The 19,935-nt window shown below is 41.6% G+C and overlaps 1 protein-coding gene across 1 annotated transcript in view; it reads left to right on the top strand.

Moving 5' to 3' along the window:
• Positions 1 to 373: 373 nt before the first annotated feature.
• Positions 374 to 19,935, top strand: part of PKDREJ (polycystin family receptor for egg jelly) — a 60,965-nt gene continuing 41,403 nt past the window's right edge. Inside the window, exon 1 of the mRNA XM_044087240.1 lies at positions 374 to 452. Within this exon, the coding sequence (XP_043943175.1) occupies positions 374 to 452 (79 nt within the window). The remainder of the gene's footprint in view (positions 453 to 19,935) is intronic.

Here is a 19,935-nt window from a genome sequence, read left to right on the forward strand (position 1 = left end):
TCAGTTTAAATACCCTGTTGGGTTTCAACCTTGACATGTGCTTTGATTAGTGGAAATAATTTTATTAACAAAAAGTAAATAATGTAATATAATAAAAGGATAGAGCAGGAGAAACATTTATAATTGTGGGAGACATAAATCTTAGGAAAGGAAACAAGTTATTTCTGTATCCAAATCTAAAAAAATGTAACCTAATAAAATGACCAGATCAGGCTATATTCTGTCATGTAGGAATGTACAAGGAAAGAGAACATTTTTGATGTAATACTGACCATCAATGGAGATGTAGGGAACATTCATGTAAAAGGATTACCTGGCAGCAGTGACAACAGCATCATGTTGTTGTCATCTGGGGAAATGAGAAACGACAGATATGGCTATGGTAATGGATTACAGAACTGTGGATTATGAGAAGGTAGAAGAAATGTCTGAAAAAGAAAGGTGTGGATGGGGTAAGATGAAATTCGTAAACTGAGGGCTATATCAAGGAAAGCTTTGCATGAAATCATGCATAAGAGGCTAGATTAGAAATAATAAATCATAGGAATGATGCCAATATGATTTAGTGTTGAAGTGAGAAAAGAAAACAATGCAAAGAAAGAGTTCTCAAAATGTCTGAAGGTGAGAAATGCAGACATTAATATGAGGGCCCAAGGGAAATTGATCAAATACAGTAAGGCATGCTAAGAGAGACTCAGTGAGAAAATTAGCAGGAGGAATCAGAAAAAAAATGTTTCTTTGGGTATGTGACTGAAAGCTGTAAGGTAAAAACAGAGATGCAGAGATGGATCAAAATGCAGGATCAGTACAAAAGGCCATCTGATATGGCTGAAATGTTTAATAATTTCTCATTCCGCTATGCATAACTGAGAAGAAAGGAAGAACACTATTTTAGGAAGAGGATAGTTAGTATTTAACAAAAGATGTGGATGCTAAGAGCCTGCAGCAGGTGTAATAGGCATGCCCTAAACAGAACTTTTCAATCAGTCATTACATAAATGTATAGTTCCAGATGTTATAAAAGAGGTTACATTGGTTCCAGTCTGTAAGGCTACATTGGTTCCAAGTCTGTAAGGCTACATTGGTTCCAGTCTGTAAGTGTACCTCAGGAATGTATTCTAGCAATTACAGGCCTGTAAGTCTCACATCTGAGGCTGCAGAGTGATGGGAAGATACTGAAGATCCTCTCAATTAATTTTCAGGATATGTTCCAGCACGGTTTTGTAGCCAAAATATTCTGTCAGATAAATCTGATTCAGTTTTCTGATTGTATCTTTTGCAGCTTGATGATGGGAATGCAGTATAGACATCACATACCTGCACTTTAGTGATGTTTTTGACTCACTCCGACCTCACAAAAAGCTAATAGTAATGTGAAGAGTTTAGGAATGGGAGGAAGGCTAAAGATATGGGTGCAGGATTACTTAAGAGACAGAAAAGCAGTAGTCATTGGGGGACTGTGTCAGAAAAGGGAAGATATAGGAGATGGTTACTTTAATGGTTTGTCCCAGGTACTCTACTGTTTAGTATTTTTATATCAGATATCAGAAGGGGAAGTGAGAATAATATTAACCTTTTTATAAAATGAGAATAATGTTAACCTTTTCGCAAAGTATACTAAAAACAGGTTTCTGATTAATAAGTAGTGGAAAAGCATCTAAAGAGACTGTGCAGAAGATGGCATTGCAGATTGTGAGAAGGTAAGTGCAAGGCACATTATCTGGGAGTCAGTAACCTAAAAGCATATGTCATTCTGAGTGGAGTTTGAAAGGAGTACAAAAGTGAAAAACGAAAAACGTCACGGAGGTGATATTATCAGTGAGAATGAACAACGTACACAATAAGCTACAGTCAGAAGCAGTAAGATACTGGGCTCTGTGGTGCAGGCAACTCAACTCAACATGGAAACAAATCTCATTCCCACTATACCTATTGGATCGTAGGCTGCATCTGGGGCATTCTGTACACTCTTAGGGCTCCTTAACAGACAGACAAAAATAAACTAAATGATGGAGAGTTCATAGAAGGGTTAATTACTACAGAGCTAAGGAGAAAAGAGGGAAATATGATAAAAGGCTGAAATATCTTAAAAATGTCATTCAAGATAAAAGAAAAACATGAGGCATGATATAGGCTCACATGACATTGAGAAAGCATTTTGAGGTAATAACTTTAAAATAAAATAGGAATAAATAAAGATAATTATGACACTAAAGGCACATATTTTAATGTGGAAGTCAGGAAGAAGTTTTTTAAGAAAGGTTTGCGGTTAATTAGAAGAGGTTGCCCAAACTCATTGTGAACTATAACCCTACACATTTATTGAAGAGTGTCTGGTATAAATACCAGGCTTGGTGAAAGAAAAATGGATGGGTTAACTACAGGCTGCTAGTATAAATAAAATGGGAATACTAGGGAAGTAGCACTGTCCTATTATATCATCACCATGTTGTTATTTTGCATTATTTTGTGATGTTATTATGCTATGTTTAAGAACACATTTCAAAACAGGCACAGTTTTACATTAAACTAATTTGAGAACATTCAAACTTTTCTCATTTGACTTTGATTATGGCAGGCTTCTTATTTGTATACTATTTATTTGTTCATTTATTTGTTTGTTTGATTGTTTGTTTCTATTTGTTAACTGAGGTAAAGCACTAATCTATGTGGACATTTTCACGCTCAGCTCGGGAGTACTATCTAATTAAGTGATTTGTAAAGAAGAGTCAAACAGTACACAAATGGGGGCTGACAGAATCAGACTCTTGACCACAGGAAGAGGCTTATTAGCAGTTCAAAGAGGAGTCCTGTTTTAATTTCTCAGATTTCTTTGTACACTGAGGCATTTTGCTGGATGTTGTAGTTTGTGAAGGGAGTTGGTCTTTCACATTTAATACAATTTACATGCATGCAAAATATGCAAACTGGTATAGGTCTCTTTAGGCAGGCACATCTTCTGCAAAGTATGCTAATAATATATATATATATATATATATATATATATATATATATATATATTTTTTTTTAATTTTTTGCCACTGCATGGTCATCATCCTTCTTAGACCCCCCCCCATAAAGATATTTATTCCTTTTCAGAGCAAAAGCCCAGGTTCTTTCAAAGGACACAACTCTACAGAGTAAGAGCCCTTTGACTCATTTGTTGTCCATCACAGTGGTTGCTGTTCCCTTTCAGAAAGACAGCCCACTGGCTCATTCATTACCCTTAGTCGTGAGAGCTGGATACTGCCAAGGTGCTATCATATACTGTGAAATGTTTTTTTTTTTGTTTACTATAAAATGATCTGACTGCATTTGACTGAAATTTACAATATTTGCATAAATTTGACTGAAATTCACTTGAATGAAAACCCACATGACTTGAAAACTCATTTGACTGAAACTCATTTCACTGTATCACAAATTACAGAAAACAATTCTATATAACAAAATACACCATAAAAATGTTTTTGCAGAGAGCAAGCCCCTATTGCACCTCCTCTCACCAATGTATCCTTAGTTAAATATACTAATTCCATGATTGCACAACCATGATGAAAAAAAAAACACCATGCATGGTGAATCAGTGCTGGTGCACAAAGATGAACATCTATAAATGTGGGGGTAAGACAAGACAGGGGGCACTGCCAATCCACAAATACTATTTTAGGTTTGCTTCCCTAGCAAATCATATCCTCATAAATGACTTCATCACATACTGCATATACACTTCTACACACTTCTGTCATGTCTGGTTCAGGGAAATTAGTTTTAGTCAAATGAGTTTTTGGTCATGTGAGCTTTCATTCAAATTGTTTCAACCATTTGATTGCAGTCAAATGCACTTCAATCACATTAGAGTAAACTATTTTTTGATTGTTTGTTTGTTTTAAGTACCTAACCCCCTCCCTCAATGATACTAATGTTTATATCACTCAACCTCTTAGAGCAAGAAATATGGACAAAGCCATAAATAAAAGTGGACCAAAGGCCCCAAAATAGGGACAATTTTTAAATATTACTCTTACAAACTTAGAATGTTGCTAGAATAACAAGGTTTGCATTATACTCACATTATACTAACAACCTTTGTACATCTTCTGTACATGCTTCAGTTATCCAATATGCAAACAACTCCACCTTAATCTGCGCTGCATCATCCCTACAAGAGCTCCATAGTATTACGCAAGACTCCTATCAGTAAAAACATGGCTCACAAACTCCAAGCTAATTTTAAATCCTAACAAGACTAAACTTCTATTTCATCCAACAAAATCCTCCTCTTTGAATTCCCCTTTCGACATCCACAGTCCATGAACAAAACCACTATCTCCTCTGTTACTCATACTAAACTCCTTGGTGTAGAAATTGAATGCAACACAAAATTTGATATCCACATCTCCCAAACCATAAAAAGGTGCATAAAAAAACTAGGAGTACTAAATAGAAATTAACAATTCTTTACGAAGCAAGCCAAGTCTACTGTTGCACAAACACACCTCGTATCCACCCTTCTGTATGCCTCCCCAATTCTCACAAACATCAGAAAGTCTGAAATGGCCAAACTAGACTCTTTCTATAATAAAATAGCAAGTTTTACCACTGACTCCTTTCAGGACTCATCATTGTTCAGCCTTGAAACGACTGAATTGACTAGAACTACCCAGCCTCCTTCTCTACAACCAACTTATTTTTGCACAAAAAATCCTTTACCAGTCAGAAAAAAACCCTGTTCTCCAAAATCTAACACTTCATCGCTCACATAACAGAACCGTCCACTTGAGCAGTGAATTATTTCTACATGTTACAAAAGCTACTAACACAGCCGTTGAATTCTTTTTCTCTAACTACATAGCTAAAATATGGAATACACTACCCTCCAATATAGTAACCCATCCTTCACTAGCCCAATTCAAACAAACACTAAAATCATATCTGACTAACACTTGGCTATGCTCCTGCACTACCCCAAGGTAGATCTTACACAACCATTGAATCTTTTCAACTCACTCTCCTCAACTATACACTCACACTACTAACCAGGTTTCTCACATGTGGTTTCTCCCCATAATGCGTGCATATTAACAAAACTAATTCTGCAGAACCTACTTGTTTACTATCTTAGATTACTACTGTTCATTATGTTAGGCATTCAAATCATATGTATTTTTAATATGAATCTACTCAGTCTTGTTACATAACATCTATTGCTCAATGTGTACTGCACAACTGACTTGCTGTCAAAACCTGTGGTATTTTTAACTGTATTGTACTTGTATTTGTACTACTAATTGTATTATTCATTTGTACTAGCACTTGCATTTCTATTTTGAAAATGGGGACCTGTGTCCAGTTGGACTTTCCCAGTTAACAAATATAAAATAAAATAAATAAATAAATCATCTTGAATTTTCTGAAGGTTATGAAGTCTGAAACTCAAATGCCTTTGTGATACCCATCACTGCTACCAATATATGATGGCCACCACTGCCACCAATATGTGATGTCCTCATACTGGACCAGTAATCAAGGAGCCTGAATCCTCATCACTGATGCTGGATAGAGATATGCACTTGGAATACAAATTGATGCACTCAGTATTTCCAGATGAAGACCTCCATGCATCAATATTACTTTATTTTGCTTGTGCTTCTTCTTAAAAGCACTCAATTGTATTATTCTGCTGCAGTTATTACTGCTTGGTGATTGTTTGATTTGCTTGATTGCTTGCCTGATTCAATTGTAACTGTTATTCTAAGCCTTTTGGTTTAAGCACTTGGGTTCAGACCAGTTGTTTTACATTAAGAATGTTTGTGGACTGCATTGTTGTGGCAGGACAGGTAGCTTACATTCTTCTAAGTTGGGAATTGCTGACTGAAGGATCAGTGGGCAGGATTCACGAAACCTCCGTGTAAGAGTTAAGAAGTCTTACACGGAGGCTGCAGTAAAACGGTGTGATGTCAGCATGCCATGCATACGCATGCTGAATCACACCCTAGGCTAACACGGTCCGTGTAGGAAAGTAGGGGGCGTGTCCACACGGCGAGTCCTGCAAAGGGACACGCCCCCAGAAGAATCACAGTTCCGAAAGGAAACTCCTACGAGCGAGTCCACGGAAATGTCAAGAAACACAACACCACACATGCCCCCACAGACTATAAACCCAATTGTAATATAAATCATAAAAATTAACAGTTTAATTTTTTTTTTTATAAATTCAAAAATGTTTGCCCATAATTGCGCTCGTTTGCACGGGTGTGCCCTTCGCTCAGCCACAGTTAGCAGTCATTGAAAAAGCATATAAGATCTAAATATGCAAATTAAGCCAAGTAGCAATAGCGTAGCGGTAGAGACGTCGGCCAAAGAGGAGGTAGTCACGGTTCGAGCCCCAACAACATCATTTTTATTTTTAGTGAAATAAGCACGAAACAATCCCCTGACATATATGTACATATACATAACTATAATTTAAGTAAAATGTAATGAAATGGGCCATGTATTTTGAAGAAATGTGATACAATAAAAAAAAAATTTTATAAGTGCCCATAGCTGAGCAACGCTCCAACAAGCTGAGTATGACTGCCCGCAGGTGAGCAGTGGTTTAACAGGTGTAATATGAGTGCCCGGAGTTGAGCAGTGCTTTAATACGCTGAAACTGTGTTCCCATAGTTGAGCAACATTTCTCATAGCGTAATATGCGTGCTCATAGCCAAATAACGCATTAACCAGCGTAACCCATTTGCGCAGAGCTGCGCAGCGTGCCAACCGGCTTGCCGGCGGCAACGTTGAGCAACCTGTATCAAAGCCGCCTTTACACAGACACACCTCCTAGCCTGTCTAGACAGTAGTAAAATAAAAAAAAGCAATGCCCAGGCTCGAACCCAGGATACTGTGCAGCATAGTCAAAGTACTGAACCACTAAGCCACGAGAACTGTACTGAAAAATGCAGTATTAGCATATATATATATATATATATATATATATATATATATATATATATATATATATAGGAATGAATGGAAATAGAAGCATGACAAAGCAGGTTTTTTTAAGCTGATACAATTCCAAAATGGCCAATCACAGATAAGTGCGGGAAAAATGGCATATATAAGCCCCATAGGCGGGAATACACAGCATAACTAATTGTGGAACCTATTTGCAGTCAGGATGGCAGGTGTAGGAGAGGGGAGTCACTTCCGAGCACAGAGGTGGGGTGTTGAGGAGTCCAAATATATAGTTTGGCTCCTAGTCCACGATCATGAGGCTCAACTCATGCAGGGCCAGGTTCTATGGGGAGCATACAAGGCAGAGGCGTGGAACCGGTTGGCACATGATCTCACCAGTGCCACAGGCATACCAAGGACTGGTGAACAGGTCCGTCACCACCATGCGGACCTGAAGAGATGAAAGCAAGACCAACTGAACCATTGGATCCAGGAGGCCCGGCAAATGCCCAACACCCCACTACTGAGTAAGTATCCATATAATTACGTATGTAAGGAATTATCCTAGCTGATATTATGGAGATGTATGTTCCAATATTACTTCATTTATATTACAGCTGCAGGTGTGCGTTCTGCGAATCGGCAAGCCTATGGTGATAGGCTGGAGCGGTTGCGCCACCAGGCAGGTTAGTAATTATTTTTCTGTAATTGTTATACAATATAAGTGAGACAGCTTGTAAAAGAGTTCAGTGTAGTTACATATTAATAAAGTTCAAATAACACTAGAAGAAAGATTCTGCTAGTACTATATGATTAGATAAGTGATGCAGCCTGTAATCCAGAAATAAACATTAAACAAGTCTGAAATAGAGATTTCCCACCTGTATTGTAATATCAGATAACCTGCTGCAGCCTGAAAATTAGTGGTAAACAAGCTAAAGACAATAGACATGTGTCAAATACATCCCCTTTGAAAATCTGCAATATGAAACAAGTGAATCTGTTGGAAAGGATTGTTGTAACCAAGTATGACATGTTAATAACGCCTAGAATAAAGTACCATCTTGAATTGTAAAAATAAAACAAGTGAGTGTGAGAAAGAGTTATGAATCGACCAAGAAAGCTGTTATAACTTTTGAATAAAGTATACTGCAGTCCGTACATAATGAAATGCATGAGACAGCCACAACCAAACAGTGAAATGTTTGTAATAAAGTACTGAAGCTGGAATGTGTCTGTCCCACAATTTGGATATGTTGCTGTACCCTTGCCATATGGAGATAGTATGGTTGTATGAAATAATGAACATCCACAGTTGTCTAGAGCCATATAAATCAAATGTAGCAGGATGCTGTACCTGAACACAGCCAGATATGAACGTGTATGAATAAAAATGCAATGTATATTAATGTAGCAGTAACAGTCCCATCACCAACATTCCTAAGGTTATATATAGGAAACTGTACTAAGACCTGTAGGGTATATATATCTGCAGCTACTAGAGATGTACAGCATATGTATAGGTAGTTGAAGTTGTTAATGAAATATTTCTTCACCCTACTCTATATTCACAAATAATGCCATTCCACAACAAACTGGGTATGTGTATTCACAATTAATTCCTATGGACATTTGTCCTGTTGGTTCAAACATATTTGCACGTACGTTGATGCATGTGCCCTGTTCACATATCCAAACCTGATGGCCTGTTGCCATAAATCAACCCTGCATGCTGTTGGATTGTGTACTGTTGTTCAAAATATGCATGTGTTATGCTTGCTGTTCAATGTTTGGAATTCATGGGTGTTTGGTTAATGGGAATACTGATGCATGCTGTTACAAATAATTTTGAATGGTATTGTTTGTTACTAACCCAAAATGTCATAAAATATTGCTAAACATAGGACAACAGGGAAGGCGGGTTTCAGCGGACCCACCTCTCCCAGCTCAGCTGGCGAGTGCACCTGGCACTAGTGCCCAGGCCGGAACCTCCTCCAGTGGTCTGTGGTGCGTAGTGAGATCAGGCATTCTGTGCTTGAACCCCTACGCCAGCTTGAGGCTCGGGTGGCGCAACTCACGGGTGTGCCTGCTACCCATCCTACACAGCCCCCAGCACAGCCCTTCCTGGGCTGTGAAGGCACAGTAGCAACTGCCCATGGGTGGGGATCTCAGTTCCACTGTTGCCATCTGTGGGCTCATGGGCTCGCTATATCCAAACATCCATCCCCGTCAATTGTGTTTCCCCCCACGTGTCATTCTCCGCCCCTGTATGCGTCTTGTTTGTCTTGTCTGTTAACCTCCCCTACCTAGCTCCCCAAATACCTACTTCCTGTACCTCACATTCCACTCTCACCTGCAAAAAAAATAAAAAAAAGGGCACTCTGTTCCCGCAAAAAAATTACGCCCCATACATAGCTGCCCATTTTACAGGCATGTCTGCTGGACATGTGAACTGGTAATTACACTTGGCTGTACAACATATTTTGTTGTCCTCACCCCTCTCTCAGGGGTGGAAGGTTTCAAATTTCACACCAAATTACACACATATGCACAGCTGTTGCTGATAAAGAAATGGACAGCTATGGGCCTTTCCTACGTCCTTCCTGCAAATCCCAAGCTTGTTTTCCTACTGTCCTACCCTCTTTGTGTCCCCTTTTTCACCACTTTCCTATCTCCCCATTTTCTTTTCTTTCAAAGAAATTAGTGCGGGTGTGTGCGAGAGTAAGCACTTTTAAGTAGTAGTAAGCGGGTGTGCGCTTGTGTGTGTTTAGCTAAGCATGTGTGCGCGAAGCTAAGCAGCACTGCGCATGCGTGAGCTCCACGCAAACCAGCGCTAACCCACTTACAACTGCTTAAAAGTGCCTTAGTCACTCTGAATGACAAGGCCTGTAGTCTGCTCAGCAGCAAAATAAAATTCTTCTGTCAGTCTCGAACCCAGGACCCTGGAAACACTAGTCTGCATGACTTACCACTAAGCCATGACTGATATACAAGAAATTTGTGCTGAAAGCAATATATCATGAAATAGTAGGACTGAATGTAAAGGGAATATAGGAAGGCTATTACACAAAGCTTTTCTTGTATCTTTACTGGCAATTCTTGTGGATTTGTATAACATTAGTGTGAGAAGAGAAACAGCCATGCTAGTCGGTAGCTAGTAAGTAATAATGTGACAGTAGCACCTTGCAAACCACACACACTATCAGAGCAGGATAAACACTGCCATATTTGAATAGGTAAGAGGCCAGACCTTGCAACTGTGACTGATTTACAGGGATGTCCCTGATTTGAAAACAAATGTTAACTGTGCCCCACTGACTCCCTGTGAAATGTACTAACAGTAGGCAGAAAGGTGTTTTATCCCATGTAATGGTAACTGTCAATTACTGAAAGTATGCACTACTTGCATGTCAGAAATGGTGTAGTAATACATATGCTCAAAATACCCCACAGTCACAACTGCAGAATATCTGAAATATATCACAGGTATATCCCACTGATATGTACCATTCCCTGAGGCTGATAAAAGATACACCTGAGAGTATCTGAGGCCTGCAAGTGTCACAAACTCACAGGCATATCATTCTGTCTGCTGTCACACACTCTGTGAATAGCTGTAGAATAGCTTCCACAAGCACACCCGCATGTAGGTGTACAACCCACAAGTATCAAAGGATGTAGCCAACTAATAAAATAAGGACAGTATAGCAGTTTACAAGCGCTGCATGTGCCTGCTATCCATAACTGTTAGTACAAAGTACAAGGCCCCACTACTGCTCAGCAGCAAAATAAAATACCCTTGTAGGTGTCAAGCCCCACACCTTGGCCAGACCACACTGCATGCAGTACCACCAAACCACACCAAACATATAAGGAATTGCTGCTGAAAGAAATATAGCAAGCATTACAAGGAGTGAATGTAAATGGAAAATAGGAAAGCCATAGCAACACATTCCAGTAAAGACACCTAGCAGGCATTCAAGGAGTGAATGTAAAGGCCAAATAGTGAAGCCATAGCAACAAATTGCAAGAGCCACTGCTGTATACCAGTTACTCCACAAGTCCCACAGGAAAGCACATACTCCCATTTAAACAGTATTAGTATTATTAGGTGTTAGTTAACATACACACTGAGAAGAATGAACTGGAGGAAGCAATAGTCAGGTTTCAGTACAACATGCATTTCAGTGCCTACAACACAGCCTGAAATATGAGAGACATACCAACCTTTATACTCACAGAACAGTATCCACAGCATACCAGCATGGTCCCCACCTTGAAACTCTGAAAGGGCTATGCCTACCTAACCTAACATTTTATAGCACTGTCCTGAAATCACAGTGAGAATTGCAATTACCACACAGCAGGCTGCATGCAATTAGTAAATGCTGGCTAACAATTGGTGCAGAGGCCATCACATGCACATGTGCATATACCTACAAAAGCAGCCTGTACTCCCAGTCCACACATGCAATACTTTCATTGCAACAACCGGAGGGAGAGACAGAGAGAGAGAGAGAGAGAGAGAGAGACAAAGAGACAAAGAGACAGAGAGAGGCACCAAAAAAAACAATAAAAACCAGCAAGCTAACCAGCAGCAGGCCACCAAGCAGCAAGCCATCACAAACAGCAGTGACAAACAAAGGTAATGTAAACTAATAATCTAATAGTCTACATACTGTGAACCCTCCATATGTGTTAGCAGTCTGTATCTATATATATATATATATATATGAAGATGTGCACAGGGCAGGGGACATACTGCAACTGTTAGTGAAGGCTGGACATACATATGTATTTGAAGGTTGCTATGTGCACATATCAATGTAGGTTGTAGTGCAACGTACAATGTAGGTTGTACAGTAATGGATGTTTAGCAGTATGTTAGTGTGTGTATTCGTATGTGTAAATAAAAAAGTATATATATATATTATATGTATATGACTGTATATTTATATATGTATATATATATAATATGCATATATGTGTACAAAGAGGGATGTATAAATAGATAGACATATATAGATAGATAGAATGTGTATATACATATATATGTAATAGACACATACATATATATATATATATATATATATATATATAGATGCATACACATATACAGACAGATATGAATGTCTAGAGATATGTATGTATATGAATCTCTCTCTCTCTCTCTCTCTATATATATATATATATATATATATATATATATATATATATATATATATATATATATATATATATATATATATATGTACTGCGAGAGGCACATGTGTGCAGATGTATTGCAACAGGTGCCTGGTGACAAAGGCATGGACTGAACACCAGTGTGGATACTGGAGTACCATACCTCATTCCAAAACACTTATACCACTAACCTCCACATAGGTGGTTGCCTGCCTACTACTGGATGTGTCAGGAGGGAACATGGGAAACAAGTGTACAATAGCCTCCCCTTTGATATTCACAGTGGCACACTAGTCTTGTAATTCCTGTACATGGTATGTGTCAGCACAAATGGTGTGTCAGCTAGGGAAATGTAGGTCACTGTACCCCTCTACACCTCACAATGTCCTACACGGTATGTACCTCCAATGACAACTACAGAAAGGGAGAAGGACACAGTCATACCTAACAAACAGTGATAATGCCCTCAAACACATTACCTATGCAGAGTGACTGACAAAACCACAGATAGAGTGCCTCTCAAACTACCTACACAGAGGTTACCACTGCTGGATATACATAGTTAAGTTACACCCATAACAGTTGTCCAACAACCATGGTAACACCTCACAATATCCCCAGCCTAAATGACCTATGTCTGTCATCCTTGGCACCGCAGTAAAGAGCACATGGTGGAGGTACAGGTTCCTACCCACAAATAAGCCATACCCTGGAGTAAACCACCCAGCATTAAGAAGCAAGGCTCCTCATTAGTAGATGTCAGACATACCCCGGTTGAATGTTATGCAGATAGGTAATATGCCATATGAGTCACCCTGTGTAACTGTTTGACAGGAGCAAGTACAATCACATTACATGTGTCCCAAGGGGCAGGGTAGCATAACAGTATGCTGCTGTAGGCCCAGGGTCAATAGCATACTACCTACCTATGACACAATGCACACACATGTGTACTCATTGCAATGCCAACTATGTGAGGTGGAATGAGTGTGCCACTGACTGTGTGCAAGGTCTGTAATGGTGTGATTGCTCAGCATGACTTTGTGTCTGTCATGGTAGTATGTGTCCTTGGTGTGAGGCCAGAGAAAGATGTGTCAGGTATTGGGATACAAACATACTACATTGCCATATGTTGTGCTGTGGTTCCCTGTATGTGACTGCGGTGTGGGTAGGGGTATGGCCACAAAGACTAGGGTGCATTACCATTGAAATTTTAACTGTGCATTGCATGAATTGCATGGGTTGACAATGTTCCCCAGCAATTACCTTGATACAAACCCCCAGTGTGAGGTTGTGCATTGGACCTCAAACAGTGTGCCGACTGCTAGTGTATACTAGTTTGTTGTATGGAGTGTGCCAGGCACTGTCACTGATGAAGCGCAATTCTATTGCGTGAAAGCGCTTGTTCTTATTTTGTTTTTATCATTAAATGCTGTCTGATTCATTTCGTGGTGGTTTCAAGCAATTTCTTCAGCACTGTCACACAGTTGTTGGCTGAGCACTGATATGTGGTCATTTACATGTGTATCCCCCAATAGACAGACAGATGCTATATATGGCAGTTCAGTGATATCACTACAGTAGAGTATTATGTGTGCCATATCACTTGCTCACATATTTTTCTTTTCCTTCCAGGGCGATGGTGCACCATCGCAACCCCACGTACTCTGCTGCAGAGGAAGAGGAGATACACCAGAGCCTGGTGCAGGATTTTGCCACACTCTTTTCCCGCACCAGCCAGAACCAGCAGGAGAGGGCTGCATTGTGGCAAGACCTTGTCCATTAGGTAAATGACATAGGCATGCATAACCGGACATATGAGCAGGTACGCCATCACTGCAGTGATTTAATTAGAAATGTCCGTCAGCGTGCGTCTGATATCCACAGGCAACAGCTTGCCACAGGTGGTAGGATGGCTATACACCCCCCCTCACCAGACTATAGGGGCTCCTCCTAAGTGTTGTGGCTCCAGCCCAACAACAACAACATCTGCAGACATGTGTAATGATGGAGGCTGGAGCCACCCAGCATGTGGACTTGGAGCGTGCAGGTAACATGCCATATCTATAGTTGACTGTTCTCTACACTGGTAGTTTATGCATGTGTGAGGTGTGTACTGTGGTTGTAGCTGTTATCCTGGTAATTATTGTGCAAGAGTGATATTCTCAATATCAGCAGTAGACTTGTGAAAGCCAACTGTTGTACTACTGAACTGTATCATACTCACAGTATCAATGGCACAGTTGTGCCCACTGACAATAAATGTCTTATTTGTGCAGGTCCCTCTGGTGTAACAGCAAGGCAGCCAATCCATGCTAGTGAGTGTGTAATAACAATACTTTTAATACTAATGATAATAATAGTAATAATACCCTCAAACAGTATTGCTATGTGTTTGATTGCAGGTGTGTTTGTGTCTGTGTGTTTGTATCTCATGTACTGAGGAGTGTGCATGTGCCCATGTGCGCATGTGCGCATGTGTGCATGTGTGCTTGTGTGCATGTGCCCATGTGTGCATGTACCCATGTGTGCATGTGTGCATGTGCCCGTGTGCATCTGTGGTAACATTGTGTACACATTGTAAACTGTGTTTCCTGTCTTCCTCTCACAGGTTCTGGTGTTGCTCTGGTGGTGTGCAGCAGGGAATCTGAATCCACTGCTGGGGATAGTGATAATGATAATACATGTGTAATGGCACAGGAGGTGTGCCAGGGTCTGTTGTTGGTCAGCCAATCGACAGTACACAGCAGCCAACCCCATCAATGTGCACAGTCATCCTGCCAATACATCCATTGTCCCCAATGTCCTTAGGTGATGGACAGCATACAGTGGGCATTGACCAGGGTAATGTGGTATCAGTGTGGCATATGTATCCTCTCACAGCAGCCATGGCCAGAGTCCTGACATGGTACCACACAGGCAGATGTCCAGGGGTTTTCTCGTGGGAGCATCCGTGGTCGTACTGCCCCTGTCAGACGTGCCCACAGAGGTCTTTCAACCTCAGCTATGTTCAGGGCTGTAATGCAGGCACAGGCACATATGGAACGGTACACCAGACAGGGTCTGAGGGAGCTGAGAGCACATCGCACTGCTATGAATGACACTATGCATGATGTTGCGGCTGCCATCCGTAATTTCACCAAGGTCATTGACAGACGTTGGGGGGACACATTAGATCTGTTCCACAACTACATGTCCATGAGCCAGGGCAATGCAGGATGGTTGAGGCATTGACGTGGACGTATGCCAGCAACATCAGCAGCTGGCAGTCGTAGCAGATGACAACAAACCCACGGCCGCTCCTATAGTGCCAGTACCAGCCCCAGCAATGCTGGGTCTGTGCTGTCATCAGACCGCCCTAGGAGACCACGTGCACGTGGCTCTGGACAGTCCCAGCAGGGACATGTCTCCAGTCATCAACCAACTGCTTCTGATGACAGTACCCAGTCCAGCTTAGTACCTGATACTGTCCGTAGCACCCCTGCCAGGCACAGGTACCGTGTCCATGGCCGGAGACAGTGATCTGTATGACCTGGCAGGTACAGTCTGTGGCTGTCCACAAACACCCGTATATGGCAGCCACAAGGTGGAACTGTGTGCATGCATACACACATGCATAATGCTAACACCTAGGGCTAACACATACATGCACACACCGCATCAACATTGCCCCATCTTGTACTGTTGTCCCTCCCTAACACACACACACACATACATGTCGATTGGTTGTATCAGTGGCAGACTCAGGCATACCAAGTACACACCCTGTGCATATGATGAAACCGTGCCACCTCCTGAAATCTGTAACATTGATGCAGGAACAGGTTAACATGGTGCTGATGCACAGGGTGACTACATAGAAGTGTAGTAATATTATCATGTTGTCAACAGTACAGTGTAATGATATCATTGTGGGTATATCCCAGCATGCCTGATGCATTAACAGTATGATTGTCATTGTATTGTTTGGTACACCACTATTAACTACCATAGTGTAATGTCTGCACATCTTTGCATTCTGCTGGTAAGGCTGAAAACAGAAGGCCACCTACATAGGTAGCACAGGGGATAAGAAAACTGAAGTAATGATGCTCAATGATGGACATGTAAACCACAAGATGCATGCAGTCCAAACTCTACTCTGCATGGAGAATGTTGATATCTGTGCAGTAATAGACAACAGGTTCAAGACTCCCAAGAGCACCCTAGCACTACCAGGTTACACCTCATACCATGCTTGACAGCCCCAAAACACGGAACTAACTATGACAGGAGGGTGAGTCTCATTAAATGTCAAGGATACTGTGGTGGCAGGACAGGTAGCTTACATCCTTCTAAGTTGGGAACTGCTGATTGAGGGCTCAGTGTCTGTTATTCTAAATGTGTATTAGTTCTGGTTTAAGCACTTGGGCTTCAGGCCAGTTATTTTACATTACGAAGGTTCATGATCTGCACTCTTGTGGGAGGAGAGGCTGGACTCTGCCCGTCTGAGCATGGAATTTCTGGCTAAAGGCTTATAGTGCCTGCATATTTGAACTGTTTCTTACCGAAATTGGTACACCTTGTTTGCTGTAGCATAGACTAGATACAGGCCTGCTGAATGTAGCTTTGTTTGTATGCTTGTTTGCTTGTTATTTCCCTGAAGCACTAATTCCACCTGAAACGCAGCTTTTCAGCGCTTCTGTGGATCCCTAGTGACATTTGCATTGCTTACTGTACTTATTTCCTTGTTTCACTTGAAAGAAAGTTACTGTTTGTCATTTTTGCATTTAAGTTACATGTAACACATTGCATTTGAGTTATCTGGCACTTGCTCACTAAAGCATTTATATATGCCAGCACTAACAAATTAAAAGCACTACACCCTCACAAACTCACCTTGAGTACCTTGTTCCCCATTGGCCCTTTTTGTTGTCAATTATAAAGGAATTCCCAATACTATTCTAGCATGTCCAAAGGTCAGTTGTCAATCTCCTCACCGGTCCAGCTGGTGAATCTGGGAATCTTGAGGCAATGTTACAACTGCCTCATGTACACAGACAACCCTCTCCTCCTCCCAACAAATTCCAACACATGTGAGAGATGCAACCATATAGCCAAACTGGAGGCTAAGCTCTCTCAACTCAGTGCTGGTGAAACCTGTCAGGAGGAGAAGGAAACCACAGTCACTACAATTCCAGTCTCACATAGACCTACCACGACAGCAATCCAAACACATAAACACACAAAAACATACTCGGAGTCTCTAAATAAAAATCTGCCTAAGCAGCAGAGACCTCTAAAGCAGACACCCAAGCAACCGCTACCCCAGAACAGAACACATGCAACACATAGCTCACAAAGCCAGTGTGCCGAACAGTCACAGCCCTTAAGGCTAAACAACACACCTGATACACTTGTAATAGGTGACTCTATCGTCAGGCACACTGACGTCCCGCTCACCAGGCTGAACAAGGAGAAGGCCATGGTGAGATGCCTGTCGGGCGCTATGATCCGCCACATAACACAAGCACACAGGTCACTCCAAGGCAAGTACAAATATGACTCAGTCATTGTCCATGCCAGTGTGAATGACTTGAGACGTACCTCCCTGGACTACATGATAAGAGACATAGAGGAGCTCTCTGAGCATGTGGCCCAGGCTGGTATGACCCTGACCTTGAGTAGCATCTTACCCTCACCAAGAATGATGCCACAATATGAAGACAAGATGATCAATTTCAACAATTGGCTTAAGTTTCGGTGTCATTTAAAGGGGATCCAATGCCTGTCAGCCTGGGATGACATGCTCGACAAGCCACGATGGTTTGCTAGGGACGGCTTGTACCTGTCACCCCTGGGCTTTCAGATATTGGCAAAGGCTCTTGCTACCCCCATAGTGTGTTTTTTAGGCAAGGCTCAAAAGACTAAACCACCTCCATAGGTATCACAAGGGATAAGAAACTAATAGTAATGCTACTCAACGCCAGCAGTGTAAACCTCAAGATGCATGCACTGGAAACTGTCCTTAGCATGGAGAACATCAATATCTGTGCAGTAACAGAATCCTGGTTCAAATCTCACGAGAGCACCCCAGCACTGCCAGGTTATACCTCATACCATGCTTGTTGGCCCCAAAACTTGCACCGAACCAGAACAGGAGGGGGAGTATCAATATTCGTCAAAGATATACACACCTCCAGGTTGGTGGCACAGCACGAAGCATCAGAGACTATCCATGTGCAATTAACAGTGGGTAAAACTGCCTTCCAGTTTATAGCCTGGCACACACCACCCTCCCAAACCCAGGAACCCCACTTGGCCTTCCTGAGAACACTGGAAATATGAAGGTCTCTCCAAACACCATTATATTGGTGGACTTCAACTACCCAAACATAGACTGGGAGCATTACTCTAGTTCCAACACCCTAGCTCAAAGGTTCCTAGCATTTATACACTCAAATGCTATGGAACAACTTGTTACCACTCCCACAAGAGGGGGAAACATACAGGACCTGATCATCACCAACATGGGGGCTCTATGCTCCAGACCAGAAGTGTACCCCTCACTGGTAAGATCAGACCATAAACTAATCTCACTAGATATTCACATCCCAACCTTACCCCCTGCCCACAAAACCACAGTGTAAAACTTCTCTACAGCAAATTCCACAACCCTCAAAACCGAAGTGGAATCCTTCAAAGCCCCCGGGCCTGTGGAAAATACGGCCCAGACCACAGAATCCTTTATAAACGCATTCTATGAACACCTTCAGGAATGCATGGATCATGCAATCCCAAATAAAAACAAGACCCAATCCTCCAAAGGCAGACATCCTGTCTGGTGGACCACAGCCATAAACAAACCATACAATAGAAGGAGGAAGCTACTACATGATAGAGCAAAATCCCAAAAAGGGGAGGCATCTCTGTTCAGTGTTAGCAAAATACTACGGGCACTCATAAAATCGTCTAAGGCCAGCTTCGAGAGAAGAAATGCACAGGACACTAAGGATAATCACAAGGCTTTCTTTAGTTATGTTAGGAACCTGGGTGGGAATTCCCAGATATGTTCAGAATTAGCCCAAAATGACAAAAAACTACACTGAACCCACAGACATTGCCAACATCCTAGCTGACAGGTTCAGCACAACCCCCCCCCCCCACCAGAAGGGCAAATATCTATCCCAGCAGAGTGCTGCCCCCCCGACATCTCAGATGCTCAGGTAAGAGCTGCCTTCTCCAAAGCAAATAACACAGCATCAATGGGACCAGATGGTGTCCCGGGCTGCATCCTACATGAACTCCAAGATGAGCTAAACCCAAACATAAAACTACTGTTCAGTCTCAGCCTTACCACAGGATATGTACCCTAAGAGTGGCGTACAGCAACAGTGGTCCCTCTACACAAAGGTGGTGCCTCAACGGATCCTGTAAACTATCGCCCCATAAGCCTGACTAGCTTGGTCTGCAAAGCTATGGAAAGGATCATCATGGACTTCATACATACAGATATTGGGGACCTACAGACACTGGATCCTACCCAGTTTGGCTTTAAGGGCAGATCCTGCCTCTTAAACCTGGTTGATTTCTTTGAAACAGTCACCAAGGCCATTGACAAGGGGAAGGTGGTCTACACAGCCTACCTGGACCTCACAAAAGCCTTCGATACAATACCCCACTCGGGCGTTATAGATAAGCTCATCAGCTTAAATATCAACCCCTATGTCACTAGATAGTTTGCAAACTGGCTCAAGGACAGAACCCACATAGTTAGAATTTCTGGAGCCATGTCAGACTCCAAACCAGTTACATGTGGCATCTCAC

The sequence above is a fragment of the Protopterus annectens genome, chromosome 11.part0, assembly GCF_019279795.1.
Source record: "Protopterus annectens isolate FY-2018-M chromosome 11.part0, PAN1.0, whole genome shotgun sequence".
NCBI lineage: Eukaryota > Metazoa > Chordata > Ceratodontiformes > Protopteridae > Protopterus > Protopterus annectens.